The 24,087-nt window shown below is 36.6% G+C and overlaps 1 protein-coding gene across 1 annotated transcript in view; it reads left to right on the forward strand.

Moving 5' to 3' along the window:
* The first annotated feature begins 5,477 nt into the window (after nt 1-5,477).
* LOC126262890 (structural maintenance of chromosomes protein 3) overlaps nt 5,478-24,087 on the forward strand; it is a 169,407-nt gene continuing 150,797 nt past the window's right edge. The window contains exons 1-4 of the mRNA XM_049959780.1: nt 5,478-5,628; nt 5,717-5,792; nt 11,637-11,675; nt 23,019-23,158. Of these exons, the coding sequence (XP_049815737.1) occupies nt 5,614-5,628; nt 5,717-5,792; nt 11,637-11,675; nt 23,019-23,158 (270 nt within the window). The 5' untranslated portion in view covers nt 5,478-5,613. The remainder of the gene's footprint in view (nt 5,629-5,716; nt 5,793-11,636; nt 11,676-23,018; nt 23,159-24,087) is intronic.

The following is a 24,087-nucleotide window of genomic DNA, read 5'->3' on the forward strand; positions in this document are numbered from 1 at the left end:
ACTATACCAGTATCAGCAGCAAAAAGTACTAGGGTTACATCTTCATGAATAGATAGTGGCAAGTCAGTAATACATATGAAGAAGAGAAAGGGACCCATACTGAACCCTGTGGAACACTGCACTTGATACCTCCCCAGTTAGAGAAATCTGCTTATTTTTACAGCCTATCTGTATTGTTAATTTCAACCTTCTGCATTCTTCCAATTAAATATGAATTAAAGAATGTGTGCACTGTCTTACTCATACCACAATTGTGTATTGTGTATTAAACAGGGGACCTAGAAACGATGGAGAGGCTTCGTCCCACCATAGCCCTCAGTGGTTCACAACCTCACAATAGGCTACAGCAGTCCACCCACCCCACCGCCACCCCACACCGAATCTGTGGTTATTCATACCACAATACTTAAGCTTGCCTAGAAGAATTTCACGATTGACACAGTCAAAAGCCTTCGAGAGATCACAAAATATCCCAATGGGTGATGTTCAATTAGTCAGCGCATTTGATATTCGATCAGTGAAAGCATGTATAGCATTTTCTGTTGAAAAGCCTTTCTGAAAACCAAACTGTCATTTTGTTAGTGTTTCATTTTTACAGATATTTGGTGCTACTCTTGAATACATTAATTTTTCAAGAATTTTGAATAAGGCTGTCAGAAGTGAGATTGAGTGGAAGTTGTTAGCATCGAACCTCTCCCCTTTCTTATGCAATGCTTTAATGATAGCATATTTCAGTCTATCTTGAAAAATGCCTTGTTTCAGTGAGCTACTACATATGTGCCTGAGATTCCTACTAATCTGTTAGGAACAAGCTTTTCGTACTCAGTTGTAAATGCCATCAATTCCATGCAAGTTTTTACTTTTGAGTGAATTTATCATTTTCCTAATTTTCGTAGGAGAGATGGGTAGAATTTCAATTTTATCAAATTCTGTAGGTATTGCCTCTTCCACATTATGCCTTGCATTTTCTAACGAATAGCTGGATCCTACTTTCTCTGAAACACTTAAAAAATGACTATTAAAATGTTTTCTACTTCTGACTTTTTGTTCTTAAACTTTCCGTTGAGTTTAATAGAAATACAATCTTCCTGTGCTCTCTTTTGCCCTGATTCCCTTAGCAACATTCCAAATTGTTTCAATTCTGTTATCACAGGTGCTAATCTCAGACATAATGCACATACTTCTCGACTTTGTAATATCTTTTCTTAATATAGAGCAATAGGTTTTATAATAGTTCAATGTTTCCGGATCATTACTCCTTCTAGCTATAAGATGTATCCCCCTTTCCTGCTTGTAAGATATTTTTATCCCTTTAGTAAGTCACGGTTTCTTAGATGGTTTCTTACAATTATATTTCACTGTTTTCCTAGGAAAACTGTTTTCAAAAACATTCACAATCATCAAATATGCTGAATTTTAAATTAATATCAGATTCCCCGTACACCTCATCCCAGTCTAACTGCTGCAAGTTTTCCCTAAAATTTGTAAATTTGTGGTAAGATCTTACGAGACCAAACTGCTTAGGTTACCAGTCCCTAAGCTTACACACTACGTAATCTAACTTAAATTAACTTACACTATCGACAATATACACACCCATGCCTGAGGGGGGAGATGCATGGACTGCGACAAGACGCCTCAGACTGCATGGCTACCCTGTGTGACTTTTCCCTAAAATTTACGATTGTTAAATTGTTAATTGAATGCACTATTCTGGTGGACTGTTTTGCATTATTGTATGGAGTTATATCATATATTGTACATGGGTGTGCATCATCATCAGACAGATGATTTTTAACAGGAAAAGATTTTATTTGATTAAATTTATCTTGGTGTATAAAAACATTATCTATCAGTGTGCTACATTCCTGTATCAACCGGATGGGAAATCAATAACTGACATAAAATTGATTGGACCCTTTCAGAAAATCTACATTGAAATCCCCACAAAAAATAATTTGCTTATTTCTGTCTGACAGAGAGAACAACAAAGAATCGAAGTTTTTCAGAAATACCTGAAAATTTCCCAATTTGGACCTACACATAGCTGCAATTATAAAAGTATCATTATTTAGTTCAAGTTCATATGAACATGCTTCTATGCATTGCTCTACACATTTTTTTTGTTATTATTACACTCCTTTTACTTCCTAATATAATATATGGTTCATAAAAACAGTAATTTAGAGGTGAACTATAGAATTCACTACTGCATCAACATTGACAAGTAAAACTTTGCAGATGTTGTATGAATCCCTGTCTAGAGTTCATAATGGAATTTTATATTTCGGTGCAGTAGTTGCTGGTGGACTTCAGGCAGGGAATTGAAAGTCTTCACTTGCAGTCCGTGGCCAATTTATTAGACACACTACGGTTTTTAAGCCAATTTTGATTTATGTCTAAGGAAATTTGTTTTTCAATACATAAATTGTGATAAAATGATTATGTGTAGTCTACTTCATGACTAAGGTGATACAACAAATAAATAAAACGTAGTATTTGTTGATAGTATTTTATTTCGTTAATTACTACAAAAATTAAATTTTGTGAAAGTGAAAACATTATTTCTAATATCATGTTGAGCCACTTTTTGCAGCTATGAGAGCCTTAATATAGCATGACATGCTGTCGATGCAGGTCTCTACTGTCTCCTGCATTTGTAGATGATGATATCACACATGGATGATCTTCTCTAACAGCTGTGTTTTTGTTGTGATGACATCTTTTGCCCCCTCCCTCTTCATTAGTTCCCACATATTTTCTATGAGGTTCATGTTGGGACTATTACCTGGGCAGTCTAACATAGGGATATTTTGTTCCTTCAGAAAGGATTTAACTGTGACATGGGGAGCTCCATCCTGTATAAAAATAAATGGTTCCCCACTCGGGAATCATACTCTGAGGAGTGGTATTAATCGTTTTAGCAGAACTTCCTTGTACTGCTCTTGAATCATTATGCCTTTATCCTCATAAAGACATCCTGTATCCTTGCCACAGATGACAGACCAAATCATCACCTTAGTTGCATGTTTTACAGTCTGAATAATGCAGGGGGGCTGAAATTTTTCTCCTGTTCGATGGCTCACATACTGAGATTTGTTAGTTAGAATTTCAAACATGCTTTCATCGCTGAAGCACACCTGTAAAAATGAAGAAACATAATTAATATACTATGAACAAATGTTCATAGGTTATATCATATTGTAAATAATAAAGTTAAATTATTGATCTCCAGAACTCCACATCCTTATGACACCACTGTTTAGCCCACTTCAGACACTTTGCTTTCATGTGGTTGCTAACTTTCGTTTTCTAGCGAGTCGACAGGCCTTGAAATCAATATCCTTCAACTTTCTGCGAACAGTGCGTTTAGATGCATTCACATTAGCCTCTTCCAGTCGAGATTTTATCTGTTTCATGTTGCAAATCTGTTTTGTAGCAAAATTATTTTGAGAAATCTTTCTGACCTTGGGGTGAAAATTGGTTTTCTTTCACATTTATTCTTCCTTCTGGGACTCTGTTCTTCACCTGAACCAATTTTCTTCTTTATGTGCCTCACGCTAGGTTCTGATATTTCCAACCTTCATGAAATTTCCCAATTGGAATATATTTTCTTATTAACAAGGGTTTTGACCTCCGCTTTTTTATGTGGTGAAATGTTCCCTCTTTTACCTATTTTTAAAGGTCAGAATTAGTAATATCTGGCTGTAAAAAAATAAATTGTTATGTCGATATTATGAAATTGATAATCAAAGCGAACAAAGTATTACACCAGTTAGATGCAAGAAGGCCACTGAACAGGTCCTTTCCTGTACGTTGTACTCTGCACATTGATACCTACAACAAGTCAACAATTTGATGTCATGTAGCAACATTAGATACAAAATTCAACTGTATAATAAATACCCGGAGCAACTCTCATAAATTTTCCGATTAATCGCATTAAATATAGTACTCAAAACGTAATTATTACAAATAACATTACAAATGTGTAGTGCATCTAATACTGTGGCCAGGGACTGTAGACACAAACTGAACCATAGCTCATTGGCCACTTATATAACTTCTAAGAACATACTATGTCTCAAATTATGTCTAAAATTGTAAGTTGTCAGAATCTAGGTACTGTACTTTACTTGCCTTTATGAAATTATTCTTCAGGACAGCTTAAATAGCTTATGTGTGTTGGGTATAATTTTACTCAATGCTTGTTTCGAAATTGCAGTAGAAGTTCTAGATTTTCGTACCTCCTATGTCAGGAATCTGAACATACCGTCAGGCACTCATGTGGAGAAGTTTATCTCCTCATACAGGTTTTTTGTCGTTATTTTACTAGGAGCTATGAGTGTCAAAAGATAGTTATACGTTTCTAAATCCAACCTCAGCTAATTCTCAATTTGACTTGATGTGAGATGATGGCCAGGGTAAATTGGTGTTAAGAACACGATATGTCTGAAATACTTGAAGTGAATAAAACTGCTGTGTGCTACTACTAGTAATAATAGTTGTTGCTCAATATGTTCTCAAGATAGCTATTGGAAGTGAGGCATATTGATCAACTGTTTTAATTTTTTAGTGTTGCTTAGCCTCCGAATTAGCTGTCAGTCCATAGAGCAATAGATCACACATTATTATAACAATGGATTCTAGTACTAATAATGATTATATAATATCCAACATTCCGCATAACACCTGCACTTTATGTTTTTTTTCCTTCTTTTTTTCCTTTTTAGAAATACTTACCCCCAAGCTATGCATGGCACAATACTAACACCTCTTCCTCTTTCTGAGCTCAACATCTCACTCATTATGGAGGGATGCTGATTCAGTTTTTCAGGATACCAAATGGGAAGTTACGGTACAGAAAATGGCCCAGAGATCAACAGTGTGTGTGTGTGTGTGTGTGTGTGTGTGTTTAGTGAGTGAAGTGTTATGAAATAATGTGTGTATAGCGTGTGCAGTGACTGGTAGTGAGATATGAGTGAACAATGTGGCATTATACTATTTAATAAGTTATTTGTCAAAAAAGTATTGTATACCAGGAGTAAATCTAATGATGGTCTCTAACTATAAGTCTGTAAATATATGTGTATACGAATTAGCTTATTTTAAATTGATCTAAATTTGTATGTAAAAAGAGATCTACGGATGAATAAAGCTGCTACTACTACTACTACTACTACTACTACTGCTACTATTACATTCGTGGGCGCTGAGATTATGTTCAGATTCGGTTATCAGGCTGTAGATTAGCACCGTTCCTTTAATCACTTTATTAGAATGTTGGATAGTTTTGTCAACAGGACTTCGGGCTGTGGGTGATGGTATATCCGCAGTGTTACGGAGACTGTCTGCACATCCAAGACAATAACGAAATTCGTTGCATCGCTCTCAAAGCTATAAAATACTGCGATTTTCACAGTTACTTCCACAGATGTTATTGCCAATGGTTGACCGCCAATGGAAGCACTTCCCGCGCGCAATACGTGCACTAAAGGAGCGCACAAGCTAAACTTTGTTTCAATATGGCGTTTGGGTGTTGTGTTTGTTTATATTGACATGTTACTGTTGTGTTATGTGTCTTAGTTTACTGTAGTATTTACAGTTGTTAATATGTATATTAAACAGGTTAATACTTGTTATTATAACGGAGAACATTGTTAGTTCACTTGTACACTTCTGTGGAAAGTTACATGAGTAAATTTTACTGTTTTAGGTTATTATACAGGGATTCAAAAGTTACAGGGAACAAACAGTTGTTGAACCATTCGATCCCAGACATAATGTAGTAGGTGAGTAGTAAAAGCTTCTTATTGAGAAAAATGTACATCGCGAGAAACTGTCATGTTACTGAATATGTTGCTTCTGTTGTAGTATGTGTAAATCCACGCTGAAAGTCTCAAACTCAGCAATAGCCGTCTGCTTAATGCTTTGTTAGTTATGATCTAGAAATTGTTGTAAATTGATACCTCTTCGCCAGGAGAAGATAGAGTAACAAGTCTTTCCTGTCATTTATGACAAGTTCGTTTTGTTGCTAGACGGAAATTAGAACATTAACTTTTGCTAATTGTGTTGCTATGTGCTGTAGAGCTGTAATTGAAAGTCCAAGTGGAGTATTATATCATTGTTTCCAGTCGTTTTTGTAGTTCCAGGAACAAATTGTAATGAATTAATCATTTTTATGATGTGCCATTATTTAACTTTAGTAATTATACAGGATGTCATTATTTAAACTTTAGGTGTTACGCATATTCATAAGTGTTTCCAGGAGTCGTTTGCTTAACTGGAATTGTACCCATTTTTTGCTGGGTTGGTATTGGCAATCTCCGTTGGAAATGTTATGTACTAAAAGTATTCTCATTCATAATGGAAGGAGTAATTCAGAAGTTCCACGATCTGATGATGTTAACGCTGATTTTTTCATGTTTTACAATTTGTTCTCCAAATTATTTGAATAAGTGTTAATCATGACAAGTTACATGTAAATAGGTTTTTTACTTAGCAGGGATTTAACCTTAAAATGTTTCATTGTGTATTTTCTCATTGTTTATCAACCACGTAACAGCGTTTGTGAAGTTAAACACAGTAGGTAAACTTAAGTTTTCATTTTTGTCCTTGTAAATTGATTATCTCGTTAAACAGCATCAAATGTTTGTGCCTTTCTTCCACCACCACTTTGTGTTACAGATGTGATTTGACTAACTTGGCTTAGTTCCTGTCATTCCTTCTTGAACATAGGGCCGTGATGTTACAGATGTTGTCTTCCAGAATTGACATTCTGCAGTTAGGAATGTTTAGGAACATGTTTAAGTTGGAAATTTATGAATATGAAATGTGCCTGTGAATAACAGTCTCTACTTGGACATGTTGTTGCAATCTTTCTGATATTAGTAGCTCATCTTTGCCATTAACTCCTATCTATAAACCACAATTGTTGAACTTTTGTTTATTTATGATTACATCTTTGCAATCGTTTTATTCTTATACATGACTTACATAGTCATACCTTTGCAGGTTATGGCAAGAGATTGTTTCATAAATGTCTTATCACATAAATAATCATGACTGTAAAAGTCCTGACAGGAGTTGGGTCTATTGAAAATTGCGATTGCGCTCATCAGCTTTGACCTGTGTTCCGTGATGTCATGGTGTGCAGTGTTTTTTAATCATGTTATATTTGTAGATGGCTTGCAGTATTTGGTGCCACAGTCTTGAGTTAGGCGTTTATTTTTTGAAGTTGTTTATTAGGTATTTTAGCGAGTCATACAACATTGCTCACTGTATGTGGGGTTGTGATCGGAAAAGTCTATGCTAGTTTGCTAGTGGGTTACTTTGATTTTGCAGAGGGTAATGGATTCATGCTTGTGTTTGGTATTATTAGTTCCCTGTGCATAATATGGTCAAAAATTTAAAAGTTTCTTTTTTTGTCTGTAATATGTATGATAGAGAAATTCAAGAGCAGGTCATTGCTTTCTGCTGTGTGTGAGGATGTGATATCTGTGATAAGATTCGTGCAATTATTTGGGCTGATTAGGTAACAGGTTTGACAATTTGAGTGTTCTGGTGTGTTAATATACTGGCTTCATTTTATCAGCTCTATAGCTGAAGTGAAATTTGTATGATTGCAGGGTGTGTAAAATAAAATATTTGACTGGGTTGAGGATTTCTTGGTAGGGAGGACTTGGATTGAGAGTCATTAACAGAAGTAGAACTAACTGTAGGCATACACCAGTGAAATGTATCAAGACCCTTGTTGTTCATGCATATTAATAGTCCGGCAGCTAATGTCAATATTCACATCAGTTGTCGAGCTACTGTCTGAAAGAAGTTGCACAAGTATCCGGTCAGATCATGACAAGATTTCAGAGTGGTGCGAAGCTTGGTAACTTGCTTTAAATGTTTAGAAATGTAAAATTGTACACTTCACAAAACAGAAAAGTGGTATCCTGTGACCACAGTATCAGTTAATCACAACTGTAGATTGTTAATGCATTCAAATTCCTGAGTGTAACAGTTTGAGGGGAATGAAATTGAATAATCACATAGGCTCATTTGTAGATAAGACAAGTGGCAGACTTCAGTTCATTGGCAGTCAGTCTACAAATGAGTCTGCTTACAAGTCACTCTTGCTTTACATTGTAGAATATTGCTTAGGTGCGTGTGACCCATACCAAATAGAAGTGACAGGGGAATTAAACATATGTACAAAGAGGGACAGCATGAATGGTCACAAGTTTGCTTGGCTTGTTGGTAATTGTAACGGAAGTGTTGAAAAACTTGAATTGGCAGACCCTTGAAGATAGACACCAATCCCCACATGCAATAGTCTGATTTTTGAAGAACCATTGTTAAGAATCTGTAGGTATTCTTCGTTCCTGGCGTATTGGTCTGTCAGGACTAAGAAGATAAGGTTAGATTAATGTGATTTAAGCAGCCATTCTTCGTGCATTCCATATGTAATTGGAGCCAAAAGAAGCTCTAACATGTGGCACTGTGTTCAGTACCATCTGTTATGGACTTTGCTGTGGTTTACAGAGTATGTATGTAGCTGTACATAATATTCTTTTGTCCTTGTGATAATACAGGGTGTCCCATTTGAAAGAGGCCCGCAAACAAACATTTGTTTAATTCACACTTACAGGCTTTGCGCAAAAATCAGGAAATGAAATGAACATGTCATATCTTGTTCATGGGAAAATAAAGCTGAATCACAAAAGGTGCTGGAAGTGACTGCTGTCAACTTGTAAACAAAATTGAACATGACATTGAGATTCTCAAATGTTGCTGCCAGAACCTGTAGTGTCATTGCCTGGATTTCATGGCTGATATTCTCTTTTAAATTTTCTAAATTGTGTGGTTTGTTCCTGTAGACCTTGCCTTTTAGGTCAACCCTAGGAAAAAGCCAGGTGGTATTAAATCAGGTTACCTGGTTGCCACAGTCCTTTCGAAATCACTCTGCCAGGGAAAATTGATTTGACTTCAGCTGTGGTTACTCAAGATGTGTGGCATGTGGCACCATCCTGTTGGTACCAGTCGAGGGTAAGTTCTTCATCCACCAGCTAGTTCACAGCCTCCCGAAACATTTCGATGTAAACTCCACTTGGCACAGTAGACTCGAAAAAATTGGTCCGATGATACGACACTGTGACATTGCACAGAACGCACCTATCTTTTGTGAATGCAGGGGTTACTCAACCAGTGCATTCTGATTTTCAGACAAGTATTTATTCTAAGAGTTTACATAGCCAGAGAGGTAGAACCACGCCTCATCACTGAACCATGTGTGCTGCAATATTTCTGGCCTCGGAGCAATAAATTGCTGAAGCCAACGGAAAAATGTAATGCATTTGTCTGTATCATAGACATTTAGTTCCTGAACAACTGTAAACCTGTATGGATACATGCTGGCTTTCTTCACAGCTCTGTAACATGTGCTCCATGACATTCCACATTCCTGAGATGAACATTGAACAGACTTTCCAGGAGAGGCCAGCAGTCATAGTTTCACTTCAGTCACTTTTTTTTCCGACAATGGAGGCCATCCACCACTGTGAAGATCCAAGACTGTTCCACTGCTCCCCGTCTTGTTCACTAACTTTTGCATGCAGCATTTAGACAGTGTATGCTGGTCACCTAACAGTTCAACAAACATTCCCTAACATGTTTTAATATAACCAGTAATTCAATATTGTTTCACAAGAAACACGCACTCTTCGACAGAATAGTCATACATTGTCACTGAACGCTGAGTCCAGGCACAGCAACATGCGGAAACACACTGTTGTTCCAGTGTGCAGTGCTGCCCCATCGAACATCACAAATTACAGGGTGCAATTTCGATGGAATTGCGACATATGTTTGTGTGGCCACTTTGAGTGGGGCACCCTAGGTATTTTATTTCACTGTTAATGTAATTGTCTTGAAGAAGCTTGTATTTAGACAAGATTTAATTAATACTTTGAGGTTCCTACATAGTGTAGGATTGCGTTTTGTTCTCCCACTACCAATCCTACTTCTTATTTTTTTTTAATTTACTATATAATAATTCTCTGCTTATAATGTACCAAACAATTTGTCAGAGTTTGGTCTGTTATCTAATACAACTTTTATGAACTTACCTTTTGTTTTACTGTTTATTACAAAACATGTCATGAGTGTAGACGTTGGACTACACTACCGATCAGTCTAATGCCACAATCCAGAGAGGAAGGGAAAAAATGAAAATATTGGATGGAGTCAAATGATTTTGTACTTAGAAGCAAATTTCTTATTTCCATTGTTATGGATGGCACTAAACAAATAGGTAGTTTTGACTGATTATGGGGGGAACTATGAAATCAGCACACATTTTTAATACTCTGCAAAAAAACACTATCATGTTTCAAAAACTAAGCCCATTTTCCCCCTCTCACATTGACACTATTGCCGAGGCTCTCTGACTCATTAGAATGGTGTGGTTCCCCACCACACTACAGTGATGTAATGGCTAGCACATCTCCTAGTTTTCAGGTGACCCAGGTTCAAGTCCCGGCCGTGGCACAAATTGTAATTCATTGCTTCAATTTCTAAAATTCTGTTGGTTGTGCAAAACCTCTGCCACAGTAAATCTAATAAATCTGTACTTGCTTGTTATTAGTAAGTGTAGTATTTGTTGCCATAATGAGGACATAGTCATTGAAATTTATAGCCAAATTAATTTCAGATAGTTTCTATTTTTACAACTGCTGTTATCTAGGAACACAGTTTCATTTGCCTCACTGTTCTTATTTGTCCTTTTAATAATGCTGTAGATGGTGTTTGATGTATTCTGAGAGTGCTTTAATATTAGTTCACAGTATGTGTGTTCTGCTTTTGTGGTAGTGTAGATAATTCTTTTAAATGTTGTAGTAATGGAGTTTTCACTCACGGTGACAGTTTATATAGGCACAAAATACTGTAATGCACCATGTTATCCATTCATTGTTCCTGCTTCTCATGCTGCAGCATATTGGCTTCATCTTCTTCATTACCTTCTTCTTTTTCCATCAAATGTAATTGGAATAATTGACAGTCAGTATCTTGTGTCTTAACTCTGTGTGTAGTGCCTTGCAGGGTACACATGTAGAAAACCTAGTGAACAGTCTGTGTAAACATTAGTATAACTACTGCAACTGTGTCACAGGTTGTTTTTGTGCTTATAATTTGGAGAAACAGTGATCATACTCTTATTTTGGTTGTTTCAGTTGAGATTTGCTATGTTTGTTATAAATTAGTGATGCAGATGCTGTAACGTGTATTTTGATAAGATCGCCATTGAGTGGTATGTTATTCCTTTTAAAGCTAAATTGTTGTGTCACTTTGACATTTCAGTGTAATCCCAAACCCAAACATTCTTTATTGTAAGTGCATTCTACTTGATCTTCTATGTGGAAGGATGTAAAGTGACATGTCTACATGCTACAAATAATTATTTTGCCAAATACATCTAGGTCCATTTTTTCATCCTCTTGATTACAAATAGCCAATACAATTTTAGATTGTCAGAAAAATTCTGGAGCAAGGTAGGAAGGAATATTTTCAGCAGAGGCTGTATGTATTTCATATTTTAATTTTCGTTGTGTTCAGTCAACTTTTAATACTTGTTCTTTTTTTTTCAGTTGGGCGGAATGGCTCAGGGAAGAGTAATTTCTTTTATGGTAAGTCAATTTCATAGCTCTTAAGTAGCAGTCATTAACTTTTTATATGTTTCTTATAAGAAGTCACAAACTGGCTGGCATATATGTGATCACTAATTGGGTTTCTTTAGCTGAAGATTTTTTTCTTTGTCATGATCGTGTTGTTGAAACAGATTTATTCACATCTGGAAAAATAATTTAGAAGAAAAGGTTGGGAAATTAAGGATACTCAGTAATTACGTAAGAGTTGCCATTCTGTGGACATACTCACAATAGTCATTCTTTGAAAGCTTGAACAGCTGTTAGTTTGTTTACAACATCCTGAATGAATTCTCTGAAGGGTGCATGGAAACGAAAAATCAAAATCCTCCCTGCACATGGTCATTCCTAACAGTGAGACGTGGTGTATGGGGGGACAAATTCATCACACAGTAAGCACATATGGGTTTACTGGTTTGGCACAGCACATCATGACAATTACTTCACAACAGCTTTGGTTACTCATGGTATAATATTGTTAAACCACCACCGTTGGCAGTGGCAGGACACGAAACAGTAGTGGTCCTGGTTAAAGAAGTTGCGAACAAATAGTAGAAACATTGGAGAGGACAGTTGAGTAGTAAAAGATAAGTGAAATCAAACCAAAGATTGAAGTATAAATGATGAAGTGAGGAGCAATGCATGGAAACAAAAGAAGCTGGAGCAAAGGGAGCAAAAGACAATAAGCTTAAAGATATAAAAGAAAACCAAATGGAGTAATTAACACTTTGGGTCCTGAGCCATAGTGCTTGAACCTCTACCAGAAGGCCTTGTTGTTCTTAATGTATTTTAAATTATTACAAAGCTTAAATGGTTTCTGTTAGAGCAGTGACAGTACCCTTATTGAAAAGCCTGGACTTTCTTGTTTGTTGTGTAATACTGTGTTCTTTTAATTTATTCTTTGAAGAAATTTTCAGTTATAACATTGTTTTTGGAAAGAGGAAAAATTTGGTCAAGGATATATGCACTTGCAGTGTAATTTCAATTTAACATTCTTCGATTGTACATTTTTTGTGATTCTACACCATAAATCCACAGCCCCTGTGAAAGACCCATAAGGTCAGTGCTAAAAATTTCCAGATTTTATGTTTCTTCCTAGTAAGCTTTACCTCAATTCTAAGTTATTATTTGACATCTCACTTGTTTTCATCCCGTTTCCTTCCTACTGACATTTGATGTGACTGAATGAGTTGGTGGCTCCGTGTGTGGCATGGAGTTGAGTGAATATTTTAGGCCGTTGTGGAGAGGGCAGACGTGATAGAGGAAATGCTCACGTAATCCATGATCGGCGTTGCCAGCACAGCTTGCAACACTTAGCTTCACCATGCAACAATGATGCTACTACTGCTAGATTGCAGCAGCAGTGGAAAAACAAGATAGTTGACATGAAGTGTTCCGGAACCAGCCAATACTTGACAAAGGGGACCAGCCGCCACCTTTTCTAGTGCTGCTTACAACTCAGTCTCATCATTTTGCATGTATTTCCAATGTACTGTATGCAGCAACAATATCAATTGTCAACCTTTTAAATTTAAACACTGAGTCTTGAAGAATTGCTTGGTTATGAGGAGACATAGATTTCCAGCTAGTGAGCTTTTATTGGCTGGCGACTTCCTAAGTCATCCAACAGGCAACACATCCACCCTACCACACTAACAAACATAAGACAAGCTCGCCTGCTGGATGTGTGAAGAGGGTGAGTGGCCCTCCAACAATGGGAGTGCAATGGCTCTGAGCACTATGGGACTTAACATCTATGGTCATCAGTCACGGGAGTGCAGATAGGGCTGAAAGCATTTTGTGAAGTGCTGATGATGTGCTATGGCACAGATGTCACTCGGAAATGGAACAAGGATTTTACAATAGCACATTTTGAAGACTTTTCGTTTTCAGATCTGACACAATACAATAGCAACAACAATGGAGACTCCTCACATATATACTTTGTACCACACACTGTAGATCATAAAAATTGACACCAGTGATAGAGGTCATAAAGCAATACTGTAGTGCCCGAGTTTCTTTCAAATTTACATTTTACACAGCATACAGAAATTCACTGGGCCTACATCTAATAAACTTGTAATGTCAATTGGGGAAGTAAACTCATTTTTTCATGTTGCTATTTCTCTCATTAAGCCTAAAATAACACTTTGACAGTGGCGAGCATCGAGTGTGTTGTTTGAAAGAAAATTAAACAATAACAATGATAGTGACAAATTTCGCCACTAAGCAGATGTCCACATTCATGCTTATGGTTTAACTACTTAGCTGTTGTGATATTTTTGTTTTAATTCACCATGTTCATTAATTTTTGCTCTTTTCTGGGTGAGCACAAAGGAAAGACCTCTCAGAAATACATATTTTGACATATAATTTCTGGTTGTAGCATGTCAGAAAATAGCTCGATTACCTTGTAGCCAATTTTATAATGAGTTTTTACTTGCTATTACACACTGATTAAATTCATTACCACAAATTATTGTATAACCATGGTGTTGTACATTTAATTTCCTTCACTTATTCAGTCTTTATACAATGTATTGGAGAGGATTGCGATTTTTAATCATATACGCCAGTCACGTGTGTTTTTGCACATACTTTGAGGGAGCAGTTAATGTTTTCCTCGATTCTGCATTTTCCTGTTTTGTGTTTTTTAAGTGAGGGACCGCACAAAAACATGAAATAGGGGTTTCACAGTAATTTCCAGACGAAAACTCCCCCTCCCCCCCCCCTCTTTCTTCTTCTTCTTTTTTTTTACACAAATGATCTAATAATGATGTATACTGCTTGTTTTAACCATAGTAACCTCCTTTGGCTTCATTTTAAGATGCAATTATGGTTTTTGTCTGATAAATTTTAAAACACGGTACTTTGCACAATTCCACTTCACTTCCACTACACTGGTAGCTTGTGTCTATGCACCACACTTCTTCAGCATGTTTTTTGCCTCCAAAAGAAGACACTACACATTGTTTTTGTTTCTGACTCTTTCCTTTTTCTGTCTCAATCTTTTCCAGGGAATGGTTTTCAGTTGATAGCATGGAGAGTCCCAATGTACCAGGTCATGGTTCAAAATCTCTGCTTTCTGCAAGATCTGCACAGATAATTGTCTTTAACTGTGATGCTGTGAGGTATTTTCCAGTTACCTTGTTGTACAATGTACACAAATTTACCATCACCATTAGTGTTATATGGAATGCCAATTTTCTCTGCCACTTCACAGTTTGATGCTCAGATGTCCCATGTGACAGTTGCTGGTCTGATAAGTAAACAGCCAATTTGTTTTTATTATAGTCCACCACACGGGCTGGCTGTGACTTCTCCCTGCCTCTCTCATTAGTGAAGGTCACCACCTCAGCAGCATGCCTTATACTTATTATGTACACATTTTGTTTGTCTTTCCAAAAGGATGCTGAGATATATTCTTTATGTGTAAAAATTAGTTCACCTCGCTGAAGTTTTGGATCTTTTATGGCACAAGGTAATCCCTGTCAAGATGTTCTCGTAGTTCACATGAGCGCAGTTTTTGCAGCTTCCAGTTCTGAAGCAAGGACTGGACTGTCTGTAAAAATGGTTTAACCTTTTCCTGACAGATTTGCAAGCAATGGCTTTACGAGTGTCACTTTGTTAGTCCTCTCACGTGTGTAAAGAGGAAAATTCCAGATGTAACCTGTATCAGGCACTGATAACATGTACACTTTTATCCCACATTTATTTGGCTTCTGTGGCATGTACTTTTTCAAAAACACATGGCCACAAAATTTGCATATGCTTTCATCTATTGTGATATTTTGAGATAGAGCATATGCATGCTGGAAATTAGCAGACATCGAATCCAGGAAGGGTCTCACCTTGTGTAGTAAGTCATAGCCAGCTGCCCCTTTTCTTCTTAGCTACTGAATTGTCATTGATGTGAAAGTTTACTTTCCAGATTGTCTTGAGAATGGATAGATATCTGGTACATGATCAGTATTTTTCCAGTCTTCCTCGGTATGTTGCAAAGTTCTTGGCCTCGGGCCCGCCTTTGGTCTTTGGCACTCTTTATGCATAGTGTCAACAGGAATAGTGGCAGTACTTGCTTTTGAAGAACTTCAGCATGCATTTTCCTCATCTGAATCTACAATAAAAGTAGTATTAGCAAAAAATTTGCTTCCTACAGTAATTATGTGTTGAAAGCTCTGTGATTGGAACCTGAGGAAAAAATATTGTGTATTTTGGTATCTGCATTCCTTACCTGAGCATTCAGAAACTACTACTTGAATAAAATCTATGTAATCAACAGAATGATGCAAATCATCATCCTCCAATAAATCAACATCACTTTCTTGAAAATCATGTAATAACTTCTCGCAAAGGCATACAAAAAAGTAGTAGTTGACCCTTGAATAGCATGCTCACACCATCTAGTGCCAAATACTTCAACTACAATTTCTGCTGTGCCTCCCAGACCAGGGGAACCTCTAAGAACACAATTCAATTCAATTCAATTTTTATTATCACATAACATGCCTTATACAATCAAAGATTGTGACATAGGTGACTTGTCAGTTTTACACTATATATAACAATACTAAAAATAGACAATAAACTAATAATATACATGGTGTAACATCTTCAAAGAGGTATTGTAATTACAATTATAATGCATTGTTACCATTCATGAAATCTTCTACACTATAGTAACACTTATCTTTCAGATATTTTTCCAGGTCTCTTTTGGTACCTTTTACATTTGGGTCATCCATATCTTTCCATATTTTATTTACAAATTTCATGCCCATATAGTATGGGTTTTTTTCATATGATTTTAAACGGTGGGTAGGTAACATGTAGCTCGTTCTATGTCTAGTATCATATTGATGCAAGAAGAAGTTGCCCTCAAAAAGTTGTGGGTTTCTTTTCGTGAAAGTGAGAGTTTCATAGATGTATATGCTTGGAATGCTCATTAGATCCAGTTTTACAAATAAAGGTTTGCAGTGTTGCTTTGGTTTTGCTCCCACCATTGCTCGGATGATTCTCTTTTGTAGTCTAAAAGCTCTAAGTAAATTTGTTTTTTCAGACCCCCAGAAAATTATACTATACCTAATAACTGAAACAAAATATTCATTATATACAGTTTTTCTTACAGCTAAATCAGTAATACTATACAAGATATTCATAATATATACAAGGCTATTTAGTCGACCCAGTATGTTGTCCACATGGCGACTCCATAACAGGTTTTTATTGACTAACACGCCAAGGAATTTGACACAGTCTGCTGTCTCTAATTTTTTGTCCATATACCTTATTTCACTTATAGACTGTGCAGATTGTTTTGTGGTAAAATGAACAATTTCTGTTTTTGTAAAATTTAATGTCAAGTTATTGTTTTTACCCATGCCTCCACTTCCCCAAGTGTTTGTTCAATATGACGAATTAGGTCTACCTCATTTTTACAACAGACTACAGCTGTTGAGTCATCTGCATAGAGGATAGTATCAGACTGGACCTGACATGGCATATCATTAATATAATATAGAAAAAGCAGTGGCCCTAATATTGAGCCTTGTGGAACACCTAATTGAGTGTTTTTCCAGCCATAGAGAAATTTCTTGCCGTTGATGTTAATAAGTACTCTTTGTTTTCTGTTTGCCAAGTATGATGACATCCAGCTAAGAGATTTGCCTTGAAAACCATAGCGTGCCAATTTTTGGAGAAGCAGGTCATGATTTACTGTGTCGAAGGCTTTGGACAGGTCACAAAAGATGCCTGACACACACATTCTATCATCAAGACATCTGCTGACTTTTGTGACTAATTCATTTATTGCATGGACTGTGCTGCGGCCTTTTCTGAAACCATATTGATTGCCTAAGATAATGCTGTTAGATGAATTGTGATTTTCAATCTGATCACATGCAGCTCTTTCAAATATTTTTGAGAAAATTGGTAACAGTGAGATTGGCCTATAGTTGCCCAATTCATCTTGTTTGCCTTTTTTATGTATGGGCCGAACTTCTGCATATTTTAATCGATCTGGGAAACATTCCTCATCAAATGGTTGGTTGATTATGAAAGAGAGTGGATATGCAATACTGTGACGGACTATTTTTATTATTTCAGTGGGGACCTCATCCCACCCCACAGATTTTGAATTTTTTAGTGACATTATGATTTTGATGACATCTGAGATGGAAACATGAGAAAACTTAAAACATGTGCAATTGCTATCTGTCATATTGGGCTTTGTATTTGGTGGTGAACAGTCACCAAATTTGTTACAGTTTATGAAAAAGTCATTGAATGATTCACAAATGGCACTGGGGTCTGTAACAGCTCTACCATTTATCACTATTTTAGAAGGGCATTTTCTCTCTGCCTCACTGCCAACTTCACTTCTTATAACAGACCAAACAGCTTTTGATTTGTTTTTTGCATTTGAAATGAAGTCGTTATTTGCAGTACGTTTTGCTAGTTTAACTATTTTGTCAAATGTTTTTTTGTATGTGCTTACATACTTAAGAAATTGAGGGCTTCGATTTACTTTTGCCTCCATATGCAGTTTCCTCTTAGTAGCACTAGACACCCTAATTCCTTTTGTTACCCAGGATCTACTTTTTTGGGACCTGGTCCTCACTGTTACAAAAGGGAAGCATTCATTGAATATACCCAAGAATTCAGTTAAAAAGTTATTGTAATTGTCACTTGTGGAAGTGTGTTTGCTGACTGTCCACTTGGTTTGGCTTAGTTTTTTGCAAAATACTTCCACATTTTCTTGACTGAAATTCCTACATCTTTTTGTTGTGCAGACTGAATTTTGCTTCGGTAGTGATACAAATAGTGCTTTATGGTCTGATACTCCTAAATCTAGAAGAAACTTTTCTTTTACATAATAATTATAACTACTTACAATATTGTCAATACATGTTGCAGAGCTTGCTGTAATTCTTGTATACTGATCGAAATTGAGATTTAGCCCATTTGTGGCTACCAGGTTCTTTTAAGTGTGAAGAAAATTTTTCATCAGTCCTTACATCTATGTTGAAGTCAGCACATATAACCACTTTCTTGTACAGTTTCTCACATTTTAATTTATGTAGCAATGTATCAAACTTTTCTAAAAATACAGAGCTTATGTGGTACCCAGGGGTGCGATATATGCTGATAATTAGTGTGTTATACTCTTTAAGTTCTATACAACAACTTTCAAATGTGCGTTCTTCATTCAGATGGCTAAAATTCTGTCTGATATCATAGTCTACCGTGGAATGAACTAATATGCAAGAGCCTCCATACCCATTGGTCCTACAAAAGCTGGTAGCCACTTTATAACCTGTAAGTTTATTTAGGAGACTGATATTTTCAGATTTTAGCCAATGTTCATTAAGGCATATTACTTTCACAGATTGTTTCACACTTTCTAGCAAAATTTCTGTATCATAAAGCTTCCTGATCATTCCTTCAGACAGACCTCTTACGTTCAAGTGCATAACGAAATTACTACTGCATATATTATTAGGTAGAGGGTCTTTAAAACTAATTTGACTATAAAGTAACGGAACGTCCACCTGAGTGTTGACTGCTTGTTCTGGATTCGTTGTATTGGGCCAAATTCGGATAGAACTGGCCCCCTTCATCAGTTTCCCAGTGTGTGAGCATCTGGATGATGAGTAGGTACAGTTTTCTTGACGATAATTTCAGTCTTTGCTGTATGTTCTGAGGCTGGTTCTGGCACCTTCTCATCTTCTGGACGTGATGTTCCTGTTTGAGCTGGCGCTGTGGCTGCGATTTTGAAATTGTTTTCTCGTTTTTCCATTTCCTTGGTCGAAACTGGTTGCACAGCAATTGGTTTTCTTGCAACGTCGTCGTCTTTTTGTATTAATTTCGCTAGCATTTTGCCAACGTATGACTTGCCAGCGTTATTATAATGTAGTCCATGTTTCGTAAACAAATCTCTTGCATCTGGAAGATCAAGAAATGTTACATTTTGTTGGGACTTGCATATTTTGTAGAACTGTCTGTTTACTTTTGCAAGCTCCAGATTTACGATGGAATTGTCTTGCAGGTCGTATCTGTGAGGCAAACTAGTAACTATGATGTTCGGAACTTTCAGATCAAGTAATGTAGTTTTTAAACACTGGGTCGCATGTTTACTCTCATTTCTGTATACATCATTACTTCCACCCATGATTATGATGGCATCATTCTTAGATAGCTCATTAAGTGAGTTGCTGCTCTTAATTATCTCAGTCAAAGGTGCACTGGGTTTCGTCATACCTGTTGCCGTGAATAATGTACTGTACTCATTTATTTTTTCGGCAATTTTCTTGGCGTGGCTATCACCAAGTACAACCACTCGTCGTTTGATGTTCACTGGTTTATTTTTCGTATTAGATGTTTTCTTGGCTGCGCACTCGATTGATCAGGCAGGTCACACCTGCCCATATTTTTATAAGTGATGGCTCAAGTGTGAGAAAGTTGTGTTGTCAGAAGTGTGGCTGGTGAAGGAACAGAAGGGGGTGGAGTTTACAGTGACGAACCATTTATAAGGCGAAGTTAGGTGAGTAGCAGGAACTGAGCAAGATCTGCATGTTCATACGCCATTTTAAACATTCTAATGTCCCTATACTAGATGGGTATACTGTCTGTGGGAATGGTGGTTTAAATGGGGAAAACATAAAAGTATCATTGACCAAAACTGTGTCACATAGTGCTTTTGATTTTCAAGCTGTTCCTATATCAACCAAATTTAACAATATACCGTACATCATTTATATTACCCAGAGATGTCCTTACTCATTTTATTGTTAAATTCATTTCATCTTATGTGTTACTTTAATGCTTGAAATATAAGTTCTCTGGCATCTGCTCCATTAATTTATTTATTGAGTACATTGTACTATCAGGCGTATGTCTTCGAAACATTAAGAACAATACACACACCAACATAACTATTAGGCCCTTCTTTACCATTGAGCTCTTGCTAGGGTCTCCTGAATAGAGTGGAGTGACCAGTGATTTATACTTACATGACCATTTCCTGATCTTCTTACACCTATCAGAAGACCATCAACAGTAGAATGCTATCAAAAGATGTACTTGTGAAAGGCAAACTTTGAATGCTTAACCACTGTGTGACGTTCACCTGCTTTATTTCTTCATTGATAGTCCTCGGTGTCGGTGTACTAAGTAGTGATACTGGCTGAAAAAAGGAGGTAGGAAGTTCAATACCGACTACTGTAAATGATGTAGCCAACAGGTGCACAGTTGCGTTTCACAGTTCTTCACTTTCGCTGTTCACAACACCCCAATATACACAGTTAATATGCCAGATCACTATTGGTTAACTTTTGATAAGCCTCATTAATAGTTTGCAGGCAAACATCAAGATGCTGCTGCAATAGTTTACCATTGAACATCTATGAGCAGTGAAAACCTAACCACACATTTCTTGCCTTATAATATGGTACATATTGAACAGACACAGTCATTGTTTTAGCTCACGGCCTACTAGACTTATTTCACAGTTAAGTGGATGTGTTGTTGCTGATCTAACCAATTCAGGTTCCTTGCCTGAAACTCAGCCGTGGACTGACTGACTTGGGACCAAAATTGGGCCCTTATATATCCTCACAATAATAGGCACTGAAACTACATTGTTCGATGTTAAATTTACAGAAATTACAATTGAAACTTAACTTATTCAATTAACTGTATGTATCAAAAAATTGGTTCTTTTTAACAGTTTCTTCTACCATGAGAGTTGGGCCGAATTATTTGTTTAAATGATGAAATTAACAGATATAGTTATGCAAACAATACTTTGGACAAAATTGGTAATTACTTTGGAAATGATTAAGGGCTGGCTTTGCTAACATGTTTTTGAATTCAGCCAAATAGATCATTAAAAAACACTATTAGTTGTTCTCCCAAATGTTTATAATTATTATAGAATTTATATTTGTTTATAAGTCAACAAAAGAATTTAAGTTATGAAACAAATACTGATTTCACCCTATAATGAAAGATATAAATTAGCAATAGTCAAAATAAATTAGAAAATCAATTACATACATAAAACGAAGCACAAAATTAGATCTGGTGTTATATTCTTTAAAAATGAGGGCCAACTTTCCTCTTTTATGAAAATGCAGAGTATACTCATGTATGTTAATGGCAATTAGTCAGACATGAAAAATGAATTTTAAGGAGGCAGATGGCAAAACAAGAGAGGAAGTAAAAATATCCCAACTGGCTTTGTGTGGGAAATGCCATGGTTAGTGCCTGAGGAGAAATGAACATTTCCAGTTTAGTTGAAGAGGTAGATACCTAACTGCCAAAGAAGCGACTGCTGATGAAAGAGTTAGTTAGGACTTCAGTTCCACTAGAGTAGTGTGCATGTAACAATGCAGATGGTGTGGCATTACAAAGCAGCAGTGTGGCTCATGACACATTAGCCAATAGCATTATTCTGCAACATCTGCCTGTATCATTTTGAGTTATTCCACATATGTGATGGTTGTTTTTCTGTTGTAATGTTCATTGTGGCTGATATGAAGCAAACACAAACATTATGATAATGGATTACAGAGATTGTGTTCCGACTATTGGAAGTTTATGAGAGAGAGAGAGAGAGAGAGAGATATGCAGAAACAGTGTTCCCTGGAAGTGCATACCCAGTGCAGGGGTCTGTAGGATGCAGCAGCAAATACCCCCACTTTCAGAAAAAAGTATCTTCACAAACTAAACTCTCATCCTGCCCTGCCAGGCTACACAGACAGACATATCAATTCAGTATTGATTTGAAGTAAGGGGAATACTTGATGGGTACTGACTTGTGTAAGCACCCAGGATCATTTGTTGTGAAATCTCGAAACTATTCCACCATTCATTACGGAATGAATTGAGTCCATTTCCCCCATTTCCATCTTAACTCAGATCCTGTGTGTTTTCTTGTCTCTATGTGGATCACAAGGAAAGAGAATAGCTACAGCATGTGGTGTGGGACAAAGAGCAGGCTGGAAATGCTACAATGCAAAATACATCAAGCACATGTTTTATCATGTGCTTTTCACTATCACAATGAAACTTACAATTGTCCCTTGTCTTAAGTGGAGTTGGATTTGTCAGTGATAGTGTCAGTGATAGTCCATTTTAAATTAATCATTTTAACTACAGTTGTACTTTAATATTATGATGAATATGATTGACAGATGCAACAGACTTTGTAAATCAGAATGTCCGTGGTATTCACTATATGTTTTGTAGGTTGAACATCCTATTTACTGTTTAAATATTAATTGAATTTTTTATTGAATTATTTTTGTTTTCATTTTATAGCAATCCAGTTCGTGTTGAGTGATGAATTCTCTCATCTCAGGCCAGAACAGAGGCAGGCTCTCCTACATGAGGGTACCGGTCCACGTGTTCTGAATGCCTATGTAGAGATTATTTTTGACAATACCGATGGACGACTACCAGTAAGTCTGTACAAATTTATATACTTTTATAATAGAGGGAAACATTCCACGTAGGAAAAATATATCTAAAAACAAAGATGATGTGACTTACCAAATGAAAGTGCTGGCAGGTCGACAGACACACAAACAAACACAAACATACACACAAAATTCAAGCTTTCGCAACAAACTGTTGCCTCATCAGGAAAGAGGGAAGGAGAGGGAAAGACGAAAGGATGTGGGTTTTAAGGGAGAGGGTAAGGAGTCATTCCAATCCCGGGAGCAGAAAGACTTTGGTGTCTGTATATGTGTGGATGGATATGTGTGTGTGTGCGAGTGTATACCCGTCCTTTTTTCCCCCTAAGGTAAGTCTTTCCGCTCCCGGGATTGGAATGACTCCTTACCCTCTCCCTTAAAACCCACATCCTTTTGTCTTTCCTTCTCCTTCCCTCTTTCCTGATGAGGCAACAGTTTGTTGCGAAAGCTTGAATTTTGTGTGTATGTTTGTGTTTGTTTGTGTGTCTGTCGACCTGCCAGCACTTTCATTTGGTAAGTCACATCATCTTTGTTTTTAGATATAATTTATATACTTTTTTTGACATAAAATTGAAATAGTAACCAAAGCATTAGATGCCACGACTTGCACATAAAAATCACTTATGTATTGTGACCAATTGTTAATACAAATGGTAACTTCAAAGCCAAAAGTGCAAATGTCTTGCATAGATACAAATTGCCAACAAATAGATATAATAATCTGTGCTGGCTGCATCACTGACTTCATATATGCAGTTTTGTACCTGTGCTATGTACAGATAGCAGATGTGTTTTTGAGAAATGTATTTAATGCTACCAGGATTAAAGTTATTATCTTCAAGTTGTTCTGGAATAGAAAATAGTGTTGGAATAGAAAACTGTAGCAGTATTGTAGGAACAAATATAGTGTAGGC

This window comes from Schistocerca nitens, chromosome 1 (assembly GCF_023898315.1).
Source record: "Schistocerca nitens isolate TAMUIC-IGC-003100 chromosome 1, iqSchNite1.1, whole genome shotgun sequence".
Lineage (NCBI taxonomy): Eukaryota > Metazoa > Arthropoda > Insecta > Orthoptera > Acrididae > Schistocerca > Schistocerca nitens.